General features: G+C 40.6%; 1 protein-coding gene across 1 annotated transcript in view; it reads right to left on the minus strand.

Annotated features, from left to right (window-relative positions):
- Positions 1-5,037: 5,037 nt before the first annotated feature.
- CDR2L (cerebellar degeneration related protein 2 like) overlaps positions 5,038-13,983 on the minus strand; it is a 37,960-nt gene continuing 29,014 nt past the window's right edge. Inside the window, exons 3-5 of the mRNA XM_089536745.1 lie at positions 12,446-12,594; positions 9,374-9,538; positions 5,038-6,390 (exon numbers count right to left, since the gene is read on the minus strand). Of these exons, the coding sequence (XP_089392871.1) occupies positions 5,505-6,390; positions 9,374-9,538; positions 12,446-12,594 (1,200 nt within the window). The 3' untranslated portion in view covers positions 5,038-5,504. The remainder of the gene's footprint in view (positions 6,391-9,373; positions 9,539-12,445; positions 12,595-13,983) is intronic.

Here is a 13,983-nt window from a genome sequence, read left to right on the forward strand (position 1 = left end):
AGTCACGCTGGGACAATTAAAAATATTTGTCAGCTCCAAATAATCACTAATGAATGGTTAAAGCCAACTAAACAAGTATCCGTTTGCTTCTGTGTATTTTAGCTCTGATTTCAAGTGTTCTTGTGCAATTTTTGAAGAAACATTTACCCAGCTGGTCTCTTAAGTATCTTTGCCAGAAAGTAAACCCTATTGTGCATGTTTTTTAAAAAATATCCCAATTATGAAGCTCCTCCAAGGTCTATTAGATTAATTTTTCAGCAAGCATGCAGGCATCAGATTGGGTTTGTGAAGTATGTTAACAGATGGAAGCGGAATTCTGGTCAGTTTCAGCTGCCAAAGAGATTAAGGTTTCAATCCTAAAAACTCTTACAAAGGAATAAGCCCTGTTAACACAGAGAGAATGCTATGAAAAGAGAAAATGTTCTTGTTCAACACCAAGCTGTTATATCTGTATTCAAAAGATTTATGTGAAGACGTACTGTTATCTTTAAAACATTTATAAAGCAGAACATCTCTAGTTTGGCATAAGCATTAATAAAAGTTTTCTTTTAAAACAATTCTAATTTCCAAATAAGGGGAAAAACTTCATCAGAAGAAAGCTGAACTACTGAAGGTCCCCTTAATTCCTTGGGAGTGTGGAAAGTATCAAATTTGAAGTTTACTCTTGCTATAATATCTCTTTGTAAGTATGGCCAAGGACATCACTAGGGAGGATGATTTAAGACAGTAGCAACTGCATTGCTAAATGTGTATGCATTATTTTATTGGACTTCCCATCCAGTATCTCCTAGACCCCATGAACATAAAGGTATCTTATTTTTGGGAATACACCAACCCCAGCAGCTTAGGGAAGGTGAAGACAATTCAAATTTTTCAAGATACTGTCATGGCTATCTATGAACACTTGTGTGGTGATTGTGTTGTAGCAGTGCAAGATTGGTATCAGTTTAATTTCCATATAAATTCCATAATGTTCTTAGAAATAAAAGCCCAAATCAAACCGTAATACTGGTATATGTTTGTGTATATTGATTTACATATAAATGCCATGTTTTTCAGTAAAGTTCAGATCAAACCAGATTTGCTAATTAAATAGTTCTTTTAACTTCAATATCATAATTTTTCTTTCACCAAAATTTATAGACAACAAGAAAAAGATCTTACAGCTTTGCCATCATTTACTGAATCTTTTGGTATTCAAAGGATGCTCTGGTAGAGCAGAGATGTAGCTCAGGCTTGAGATCTGATTCCGCTAGATTATCATTTTCATTAGGATAGCTAGTGGCAGCAAGCCAATCTCATATTTGCTCCTTGTATTTACTTCCATGTAGAGAACTGCATTAAGTGTGCTTTTTCACTATTTTGGATATGTCTCTTTGAATGCTTCCAAAGTGCGATTTAATTTCATAGGTGATGCTTACACTTGAGAAGCTCTATTTACCTTATTTGTCCTTAACAGTTCGACAGGGCATGGATGTCATAGCATGAGAAATTATCAGGCTTCTTAGGCTCATTTTATATACATGCACACAGACACATGCACTCTAGGTTAGGCAAATGGGCTGATTTATCAGCAGCTGCTGTTACATACTCTTTTCTTCTTTCACAAAACAAAGGCTGTCACAGGATGCAAGTAGAGCCTATGGTTATTAGAAAAAGAGATAGATTTGACTGATAGTATGGAAGGCAGGTAGAACAGTTTGAGCATGTAAATGAAATGTCTGATCATACAATTGTATTTTGGAGGAGGTGACCTCAGATGACTGTAAGTTGTTCATGCATAAGGGTTGTGGCAAGTGAAATTTTCGGCAACAATGAAAAAAGTGGCAAGTTGTAGTTTAGTAGTGACAGGTACAGTATTTCCACAAAGTGAATATATTACTCACTCCTAGTTCCCCTTTCCATCAAAATGTCATTTAATAATTTGGTATACCCAAATGAATTCTGATCGAGAACATATGGAATTTGTTCACTCTCTCTCCCATTTCAACTGATGTCAAATTTTAATTTTAATCTTGAGGATTAAGCTCATCGGTAATATGCCAGGAAGCCTTAATAAGATGATACAGTATAGAAGGAGGAAGATGTGTGTGGGCACACACACATGTGTGTGTATAAAAGCAAATTCAATAGATTATGTACATAATAAAGCTAGTATTATTTTTGGACAAAGATACGATGCTCTCAGCATTTTGCTGTCCTAAATGACAATGTGGCACAGCTGTTCCTTTAGTAAGCTGTGTTAATATGTTCTTGCTTGCATAATTACTCTGGAGCGTGTTTAAAAAAAATCAAAGCTGACATTTGCAAAAATGTTTAAAAATGTTTCTAGCCTTTGGATCATTCAGAATATCTGTGTGTGTCAGAATATCTGTGTGTGTAAAGGGCTGCTTTTTAATAATACAGAGGGTGAATCCTTTTCTTACAGATGCAGGAAATATTTGTTATGTAATAAATAATAAATGCAATATGTCCATTATGTTGTATTTCCTCCATTTTCTATCATGCCTAAAGCATTTTCCTGACCTAAATCATGTTGCAAATTCAAAGCAAACAAGCATGTTTCTGGAATGCAAAGAAATATATACAGGCAATTTCAGAGTTCAGAATACTGGTGTTTCTTTTTTCTTTATTTAAGAAGAGAATAAAGCATTTTTAAATATATTAATTTTAAGTATCCTACACTTAAACTGTGATGCTGGTTTGCACACTGTTTGAAACCAAGAATGACGGCAATGGCCCACCCCCACCCCAAATACTGATGCAACAAACAGATGGCTTTAGAGCAAACACTGGTTCAAAAGTCCCTTAGTAAAAAGGTAGTCAAAGAAAATTAATGAATACACCAGCAGCTATGAGGACAGCAATACAGAGCGAGGTAAATGCTCCAAGAAAACCAACTTCTTTTGTTAATTTTACAGATTACTGATTTCACTGTAAGGCATGAAGGTTTGTTGTATGGTTACCAAAATGGTAGCCACAATCATGTGTATGGCTCCCGATACTTCAAAGTTGGGCCACATCAATGGTACAAAAGAAGTTTTGGCATTAATAGTAGAGGAAGAATCTATTCAAGACAAAGAGTCCCCAGGGCAGGTTAACTCAAAAGTACTTTCACATTATTACAAAAACAACTTCATTTGGCTGAACACAAGGACCCCAGAACAATTCCCTTGGCAAGAACATAGCAAACACATAACGAGATGACAATCTGGTGGTGGAGGAGTGGTAATGCTCATTCTGTTTGTGTTAAATACTCACCTCCCACATGATTGCCTTCTTACCCTGTATTTACTTAATTCACAATACTGGCTTCAGGTCAAACCCATGTGTAGAATAATGACATGTAAAAACACAACCAAGCGAAAAAAATGATAATACAGTAACTGCTATGGTGAAAGTCATCTGTAAGAAACCCTGATCCCCAAGCTGGAGCAGCTTGGTGACATAGGCTATTCCAAAGAATATAGTCTGAGGATCGTAGTCAAAGACAGAACCATGTCTAAAGAAGAGAGAACGTCAAGGCCATATGCTGAAAATAACTAAATGGCAGACTGAAGTCTCATTTACACTAGCATAATTCCAAAAACTCCCCCCCACCACCCCACAGTATGGGTTTTATTCAGGTACAACTAAAACAAGAAACAGATCCAAAATTTCTTCAAGTATAATACTGCTTGGTAAGTAAATAACCATTGCTACGGTTTTCCCACACAAGTGAGAATTCTGATATGTGTTTCCTAAGGTTAGTGAAATATAATACTGCTTATCTTTATATATGCAAGTGACCATAACTAAATTCCACTTAATAATGTGTGTCTTAAGGAGCCCCATCTTATACTTCGTTGAAATGGATACTGATGATTCCTGAGACTGGAAAGAGGCTTTTTGTGTAAAGGTATGTGTTATATGCATGTGAGTTGTATTTTAAATATATATATATGTGGAGTACAGAGAGCTTTTAGGAAAGGCAGTTTGATAATGGGGAGGGTTGTCTAACAAGTGAGTATGTGGAACAGTATGATAAACAGTATTAGTGATAAGAACCAGATTTGCTGTGTTTTGCTGATGTATTCCTACTTGAGTTATCACTATTAGTTTTTGCAAGCTCATGCAAATCATGTCTTAGGAGCCAGCCACAAAAGACAATTAAGGAATACTCATGTGAACAGCAAGGCATGGAAAACCAACACCCAAATAAAGATAAAGGTGTCTTTCCAAGCCAGTAATAGCACTTCTTGCTTGGCTTTTAGGGAAGTCCAAGTTATACGAATAAAATGATAATAACTTGCTTACTGAACTAAAATACTGAAGGAAATGTAAATGCTAAGCTCACTGTGTCTTACAAGCAGAACAACTGAGTATGCTTGATGAAGATGTGACACCAATCAGTCTGACATTTCTCTTCAAGTTATTCCAGTTGCAATGAAATTACATTGTAAATATTGAAAAACCTGACCAATAAAGGATGGCTTCAACAGGAAGAACATACTCTTCTTCATGAAAGAGAGCAGTTCAGTTAAAAGTCTTGCTGATGCACCATATGGGTTCTTCACAGGAAGAAAAGAAATAGGAAAAGAGGATAGAAAAACTGCATGAACAAAAGTTGCCTCTGGTGAGCAAAACATTTTTCCTTTTTTACGTGTTATGTCCAGGACATTCCAGGGCATAGTAAGAAATCTGACCTTGATTCTATGTTGCCCACAGAAAAGCAAACAGTGGCTCTGGGAGAAGGTGAGGCTGTGGTTTATTGGTCTAACTACTCCTGTTTGTTACTTGTGGCTGTGTAAGGATGGGGAAAGATCCCTTGTAAAATCTTGGATACCAACTACAACAACATTTTGCTTTTGCAGCACATTCAGGGACCCAGGAAGTTTGGAGCACTGATTTTAACAATTTCTAGGGCAGCCGTGTTATTCTGTTGCAGAAAAAATGCCAACTGAGCTTTATGGCACCTTAAAGATACATACATTTTATTATATCACAGAGCTTTGAAGACTTAGGAGATTTTCACATAGGGAAAAGTGACAAGAGCATAGTGGGATACTCCTGTAACTACTGCACAACTGTGGAAAGATATTCAGATGACGTTGTGTGATTTCATGATAATCCCATGAATGAAAAGCAGTGCTAGAATTCCTCTTTATTCATGGGATAATGACGTGATTATTGTGACGTCGTACAACATCATCTGAAAATCCTCACGCAATTGAGCAATAGTGACAGGAGCATCCCACTATGCTACCATTACTTTTCCCCATGTGAATATCTCCTAAGTTTTCATTAGTATGAACCAATAAAATGTGCTATTCTTTAAGGTGCTGCAAGACTCCTTGCTTTTTTGGCTTGTGACCTGGGTTCTCCTCAAATACTGCAAAAGGCCCCCTTTCCGTGCAAGACATCAACAAAAGAAGCTTCCAGGTCTTGGAGGAAGAAGGCCATGCAATGTGTCCTGGGGCTAAAGAGAAGGGCTTGATGCTGAAGTAAAACAAATGTGATAGAATTCATTTGCTTGTCTTCTTTTTCACCTTGGTGGCATTGATGTCTGCTTTTGTCTTTTGGATACGGGAGAAGATCTCTTTAAAGAGGGCCTTGTACTCTGGCTGACTCTGCTCTAATCTCTTGTCCACAGCCTCCACGTGTTTGCTAAGGCTCTTCTCCATTGTCTTCAGCTCATCTAGCTCATAGCCCTCTCCCCGGAAGTCTCTAAAGGAGCTATCCCGAGAGATGGGACGAGAGGTTTGGACACCAGCATGGCGCACACTGTCCTTGTGCTGTCGGCACTTGCTGAGGAGTTCCTCGTACTTCTCTAAAAGAGCATGGTATTGTTCATCCACCTCCCTAAGAATTGACATTCCCCTCTTCCGTACATTATTGGCATGGAGTGTGTAGTTGCCTTCATGGCGGCTTACAGCATCCTTGGCCACAATGGCATTTAGGGCAGTGTCACTACAGCTTTTCCGTACAGGATGGTTTGGGGAAGCTGCCATGGATGCATTATGGTTTTTACCTCCTTCTTCCTCAGATAGGTCAATGTAGTCAGCTTCTGGGGCATTGTTTAATGGTTCCAGAAGTGCTTCTGACAGGTTGTCCTCTCTGCTGAGGAGATACTTCTTGACTTGTTTCATCTGCTGGAGTTCTAATAACTCTGATTCCAGTTCTTTAATGCGCAGTTTGCAGCTTTCCATCTCACATACTCGCTGCTCAAGGTCTGAGTACTCCTGGATGACGGATGTGTACTCTCTCTCCACCCGCTCCTTCCGCTGTTTCTCCTGATTGACCTGGGACCTGAGAGAATTCACCATTGCTTGTAATCTCTCATTCTCACGTTCCAAGGGCATCTGATTAAACTCCATTGAAGAGCTGTGAATCTGGAATGCATCCTCATATCTGGTGTTCAGAAAACAAGACAAGCAAATAACAAAAAGAACCCAGCTGTTAGCAAATTAATACTTATTAATTCCTATGTGGGTATGTAGGCCACTACATCCAGTGGATGAGGTAATTCTGTTTAACAAAACAAAAGGGTTTGCTAGATGTTACATACACTTCTAGTCCCATGGAAAATTATACCCAATTCTTGTTTCAGTTTATATCTTGCCTTTCTCCAGTGAATGGGACTCAAGACATCTTACAGTTAAATAGAACAAGCACAATTAAATAATCAAATAAAAAGAAACACAAAAAATTAAAAACTAAGACCCCTAATAATTGAACAGTTAGTGGTTTTTGTTTTTTTTTTGTCGGGTGGGGAGGCATTCCAATATGTGATCCCCTATTTTCACTCTGAATCTTGCTTATTACAAACCTCTAGTTTACAGGATGAAACTGTGTGTCACTTTTTCATATGGACAGTTAGGGTTGCTAGACTGAAAACTGGAGAAGGCTCTTATTCCTTTAATAGCTGCACTGAAGAATGAACTTTTGTTACCTACCGGTAGTTGTGTGACAAGCAGCATCTGCTGAAATGCTCTCTTCTACACAACCAATAAAGGTAAAAGAGCCATCCCTAGTTTTCAGTCTGGCAGCCATGGAGATGTAGATATTGTTTTCTATATAAAAGTGCCTTTGAGTGAGTTTTAGGTCTCAGCTGCTGTTGGGCATAGGAGAAAAAGTCAGCAGCAGGGATGCATCATTTGGCCAAGAAAGTCTTATTTCTACAGTTCAACCGTGAGGTACCGTTCTTATCTGTGCTATAATGTCTTCCCAACTTCCCTTCCTCACTCACAAATTAAGGCTGATTGTAGGAATGGGGGGAGGTAGTGGTGGTGGGAGGATTGACAGAAACCGAACATGGTGGAAAAGAAAATGTCACTATGTCAGACATCTGGCTTAGTTTGAAAAGGAAGAATGAAAGGCTATAAAAGCATTTCTTCAAATCTACACATTTCTTCAAATAATTTAGACCTGGGAGATTATCACATTAACCCCATTCTTGCCATGACTGTATTAATGAAAGGAACCAGATACATAACAGTTTGGGAGCAGATCTTATTGCACACATCTTCAGTCAGGGGACTTGGGCTGTTGCTGTCATCGATGGTCCCCCACTCACTTTCCCAGACTGCTTCTTAAACCTGCCTCCCTGTCCTGTTGTTGCAGAAGGCGAGACTGAAAACCATTGAACCCTGGATCTGTTCTGTCTGCTGTGTTGACATTTTCTTGAGAATTTTGCTTCCTGTTTTCCTGTGGATGCTTCAAACCATATTTCTAAACTTCAGCTGAAGTTTAACATTAATAATGCTAGAAATGTGAGGGCTGAAGAGAAAATCCATGGGGTGGGCAGGTTTCTTATTGGGGGGGAATGCCCTCATTCCCTCCCTCCAACCCCTGATGGTTATACCCCTGCTGATAACTCTGGAATGGGGTGAGCAATTTGTTCTATGAGCAGGGAGTGTTACTAGGATTATTATTTTCCATCCCCTAGGGCCCACTATGGGATGCATCAGCTCTGCAAATGTGAAAACATAGCAAGTTCAAATACCAAGAATTGTATTTCCAATATTTGTTTGTTTGGGGCTACTGGAGGAAGGTGGATGCCCTTTTTATAGCAAACTTGCCATTCCTAGCACCTTCCAAGGAAATGAATTTTTTCTTCCAATTTTCCCCCACCAGGGGTGGGATGGGAGGTTTGAGAGGGGGCAGAAGCTTCAAACTGGCCTGAGGATCTCATGAGGCCCATGGGTTACACTTTGCTCTACCCCTGCCCTGCAAGAAGCAGCAGCTTCAGCCCCCTTGCTCCAGCTCCCTCATTCCCACCCTGTTTTGAGGAAAGATTTGAAGAATGCGGAGGATGATGAACAACACAAACCAAAAAGCCTTTGTGCATATTACAGACATTGTTGTCTGTTACATTGAGAGCAAAATATACAGATTTAATGCAGCAAATATGATTTTGGGTGCTTGTTTTGATTTTCTAGGATGCTACATGAATCATTAAATAATCCTGCTAAACTGATCTGGATTTGACCAGAGGCTATGAAGAGAAACAAAAACTTCATCTGCCACTAGGGAGTTGGAACAGCTCATCTCTGAGACTTTGTCTCTAACTCTCTAAAGATAGTTCTGTAAAAAGTCTTTGAAGCTTTCCATAGTGAGTGGGAGCATGATTGCAAAACAAGCACAGGGAGAAGCACGGTCCCATTGGAATAAAGCATCTCCCTCTTTTATTTCATAATTTTGAAAAGAAACCCTGTTTTATCTTGTCTTCTTTACTGTCCATTACATGGGTTGGATGAGCTTCTCCACTTCCCCTTTGCTCCAATTCATTCTAAACTTGGAATTGTTGAGTAGGAGGGTATACTGAAAATTCTTTTTAATTGCTGTAAGTCAATATGACCTAAACAAGTCCAAATACAAATTCTATAAGGCAAGAAACACAGCCCTAAGATGCACAGGGGACATATTCTGTAAGCACTGAACAAATTTTTGCCTAGGGTCAGCTTATGGCTGTAACATCTTCCTTTCATTTCAAGGGCAGACATTTTGTTTGCTAGATCTTATGGGTTGTCTTTACTGCTTGGTTTATTGATTGCTCATATAGAGCTTTCAGAATGATTGTAGATGCTCTTAGGGAGATAGTCTCAGCTCCTCACACAACAAAGCATTAAGTTTCTTCTGCAAGGAAACTGAATTTAATAATTCTGTGAGTAACTGCAACACTGGGAGTCACTTTTAAACTCACATTTTAACAAGTACCATGGGAAAAGAAAAAGGCAATTGGAGAAGGGTCAAATTTTGAAAAAAATAAATCACTGGCACACCATTAAGATTTAATACCTCTGTAAATTAATAGATAAGAAAGTTGGAGCATTTAACACAAAGGAATTATTCTAGTAATTTTGCATTCCCTGCTCCCCCTGTTGTAGACTACCTGGGACTTGAGCACAACTCCTTGAGACAAGGGAAAGTATGGATGGTTCGGCGCCTCTCTCTCTTCTCTCTTCGGACACGCAGCTGATCAAGGCTCTGCAATTCTTCCACCTGCTTCTGTAGCTCATCTACTTGATTCTGAAGTCCCTCAATGGTTTCTGTCAGGCTGTACATCCAGAGGAGAGGGAGGGAAAGAAAGGAAGAAAATAAGAACGAAAGAATGATCGACATTCCTTAGTCAGTGTGGTATAGTGGTTTAGTGTTGGACTAGGACACTGGGAGACCAGGCTTCGAATCCCTGCTTGACCAAGGAAGTCTACTGGGTGACCTTGGACATGTCACACTATCTCAGCCTCAGAAGAAGACAACTCTGGACAAATTCTGCCAAGAAACCCACACCATAGGTTTGCCTTAAGGTTACCATAAGTCAGAAATGACTTGACAGCATACCAGAACAAACAGGTTAACTGTTACGGCAGACAAAATATGGCATTATCCATCATCTTGGAATAGTTTTTTTGTTTTGGTTTTTTGCAGGGAGGGGGAACACTACAATTTTGGAATCCCTGGCCTAATATGACCATAGCTTATGCTGACTGGGAAATTTCATAGAATCACATAATTGTAGAGTTGGAGGAGACTACAAGGGCTATCCAGTCCAACCCCCTGCCATGCAGGAACTCTCAATCAAAGCATTCATGACAGATGGCTATCCAGCCTCTGTTTAAAGACCTCCAGGGAAGGAGACTCTACTACACTCCAAGAGAGTGTACTTCAAAAACTGTACTTCAAAAACTTAACTTTTCCAAACGGTATTGGGAATTTGGCCTGCCTCTTCCAAGGTGGAATTATCAGGAACTTCCTGGACTGGAGAACACCTGCATATACCATTAAACTGAATTGTATTCAGATGTCGTCACATTTTTGGTCTATAAACTGCAGTCTTTTCTTAACTCCCATTCAAGCAGAGGCAAGCACATCAGCACTGAGTGATCATTCAGACCTGCTGAAAATCTTGCTTTTACCATCCTGGTTAATTTAATCCTGGAAATATGTTATTGGTGGGAGCATGTTCATGCTTTTCTCTAGGATGAAGTATGAAGCAACATATATTGAAATATCTCTACAGAAGAAGATGCAGTGATTCCAAAGTGGGCAGTACTTCCCACAGGGGTGGTGGTGGTGGTGGACAGATCCAGGGGGTGGTGAGGGAAAAGCAGAAGGCATGGGGGTCTTCAGCCAAAATACTGGCACGTAAGAAATACAAGGGGAACCAGTAGCCTTTAAGACCATGGTGCGGATGTGGGTTGCATGAACCTCTTCTTTTCAGGGTCCCTTAAAACCACTGCTCAGTCTTGCTGATCATTTCATGTGGTTCTGTCTCCTGCTTTTTGCTTGCCTGTGGAAGCTTATGCCTTTAGCTATGTCTTTTGCTAGTTGTGGCGCTGATAGTTGGGAAACATTTGCTAGGCTTGAATGCAGGGCATCACCATTTTGGGACAGACTGACTGAGTGGAGTGAGGAGTTAGAGTATGTGCCAGTGGGAAAGAAGCGGCAGCAAAAGGAGCTTTCCAACTTGGGACCTTACTTAAGCTTTGGAGATTTTCAGATGGGGGGAAAATAACGGGAGTAAAAAGTATAATCCTGGCATAAGCTCACACTTTACCAGGACCTGTCTGGAAGATGGGAGCTGTGCTCCTGCTCCTGATTTATTTAATTGGACAGGTCGAGAGAAGAAATATTGTAGCAGAAGAAACAATATTTGTGTGTATGGGGATGGTGGGGATGGCATGTCTCTGAGGAAGAAGGGGAAGGAGTATCTGGGGGCCCTCTCCACCCCAACGAAGAAAGATTGAGAGTCCTTCCTTACTCACTGGGTAGAAAAGTGGAAAGCTGGTTGTGCCCCTCTCTGCCCCAGCAAAGAAAGTCTCAGAGTCCTTCCTCATTGGGAAGAAAAGTGGGAAGCTGGCTATGCCCTCTCTGCCCCAGCAAAGAAAGTTTGAGAGTCCTTCCTCGCCAGGAAGAAAAGTAGGACGCTGTCTGTGCCCCTCTCCGCCTTGAAAAAGAATGACCAAGAGTCCTTCATGACCAACAAGAAGCTTCTCTCTTTGCATCTGGTCACCTTGGGAGCAGTGGTTGAGAAGCTTCTTGCCTGTGCCAGATTTGCTCGGTTGCTGCTTCCTTTGGGAACAGCAACTGAGAGGCAGGTTAACCGGCCCTCCTTTTGCTGCAAAGCCAACCCAAGCAAGAGGGAGGAACAGGACTGGACCACTGCTGCTGCCGCATTCACATATGCGAGGTGGAAGCGGTGGCAAGGCAAGCTGGGCATGGCTGAGGTAGATGCACAAATCGGGGTCAGCGGTGGTAAGGTGGCAGTCCCCCTGTCTTTTCTATCCTGGATAGGTGTTGGGGGGCATTAGGGCTGTTGCCCAAGAGGAAAAGGGAAGGTAACTCAAAAAAGTCTGGGGACCACTGAAATCTTAAAGATTCTAGTGCAAAGAGCAGGATGGACCAATCTCTCACTCAAATGTTTATTTGTTTTTCTGTACCCATTTAACCTAGTTGGGCAGCTAGCTGACAAAACTTAAATTTAAAATTATTCTTCCAAGAGAAGAAGAAAAATGATTTCCCTGTTTGAGGTCAGATCTTGCATTCCCCTCATACTCTGCATGTCATACATAGTGGACATTATAGATACAGAATCACTGTCTCAGTTATTCTTTAAAGCCAAATAACTCTGACTCGGCTTTGAATGACAACCCGCCCTCCATTCTTGGGAATCTGCCAGAGATGCAACCTCTGCCATCCTTCTTTCCAAACAACCAAGGCAGACTTGTGTTCAAAATACAGGTCTGCTATTATCCTGTCAAGAATGTGAAGATACAGTCTAATAATCTTTAGCTTCTTGCTTGGGGTGGAATTTTTAAAAACGCAGATTTATGATTGCACCCTAATTGATGACTTCAGGCTACAGTCACACAGTTTTCCTTTCCACAGTCATCTATACAGAATTGCATTCTGAGGTGACAGCATGTTATCTCACTTTAGAAATCAGAGCTGTGTGAAGCATTACCATTGTATCTTCTGCTGAGATGCTTTACTCTCTAACACGAGCTTCTGATTAGCCAGTTCAAGGTCCCGGGCTGTCATATCCAACTGCTCATAGACTTTAGCATGCTGTTCATTCATATGCCGTAACATTTCCAGCTGTTTTGTCAAATACTGAAAAAAAGAGAGGAAAGGATAAGAATCCCACCAAACATTAGGAATACAATGCTATGAAAAGATTATTCATAAGGGTCATTTTTCTATCATATTTAGTTAAAAAAGGGAAGAGATGAATCAGTCCTAAGCTTCTGATCAACTAAGTATGTGTCCCTGATTATTTAGGGAACATATTGTTAAAATACAGTTAGCCTGCCACAACTGTGGGCTTGCCATCTATAGATTTGAGCATCCACTAGTGGTCCTGGCTCTTGGAATGATGTATTAATACTCACAATCCCCTTCAAAGACTCCCCCCCCCACCAAACTACCACAAAACTGTTGCGGAAGTTGAAGATCATAACTAGAAGTGATTTCTGTTTGCAAATCTTGGGCGGGTTCCACACCGCCAAAAAGTATGTGCTCGGCACGTACTAGGGTTAGGAATAGGGTTGCCATAATTGTCCACTTTTACCAGGGACAAAATGTGGAACAAATTCAAGACCAAACTGTAGGACAACTGCAGGACAAAACTCAGCCCAAAATGTAGGACATTGAAGAAAAATGGTGGACCTTAAATGTCCTACATTTTGAGCTGAGTTTTGTCCTGCAGTTGCCCTACAGTTTGGTCTTGAATTTGTCCTACATTTTGTCCCTGGTAAAAGTGGACAATTATGGCAGCCCTAGTTAGGAAGGGGTATCCTTTCCGGATGCCCCTAACCATTCTACATGGGTGCCGCCATTTTGAAATAGCGGACGCTTAGCATCCGCACGTTTCGGCGCCATTATGATGCCGCAAGTGCACCAATGGCACTTTGTGGTGTCATAACGGCGCCGCAAAAAGAAGCCGCTTTTTGCAGCGCGGAGGAGCCTCACAATTTTTCCGCTGCGGCTCCTTCGCGCAGCAAACACTGGCGCCGTCAGACCGCCCTTTTGGGCAGTCTGTAAAGCGCCTTGGCTGCTTTTATGGCCTGGTGTGGCATGGCCTGGTATGGAGGTGAAAACTGACCCCTGTATGTACTACAGCTACCCAACCTTACATTAGAATTAACATGTTCTCTACCAACCTCTCCTGCCATCATCATCATATTTCCAAGAATCTCAATATACAGCATGACTACTGATTGTAGACTCTAGGAAAAACACTGTGACCTGAAATCAGGAATTTTGTTCTGTAGTTGACATTCCAGATTTGAAAGCCTAGCAACAGACTCTTGAATGAGGAGGAAGTTTTATTTCCTTTATTTGTGGGTTTTTTTTCATAAACATTTCTGATAGAGAAAAAAAATCTTCTCAGAATAAAATATTCTAGCCTTTACCTTAAAATTTTTTATAGAACTTTTAAAAAATTGGGGATTTAAACACTTCCCTTTTCTCATTGCAATTCTCTTTGCCAAAGTTACAATT

This window comes from Sceloporus occidentalis, unplaced genomic scaffold, assembly GCF_023333645.1.
Source record: "Sceloporus occidentalis isolate IW3139 unplaced genomic scaffold, rSceOcc1.0.p SCAF_1, whole genome shotgun sequence".
NCBI lineage: Eukaryota > Metazoa > Chordata > Lepidosauria > Squamata > Phrynosomatidae > Sceloporus > Sceloporus occidentalis.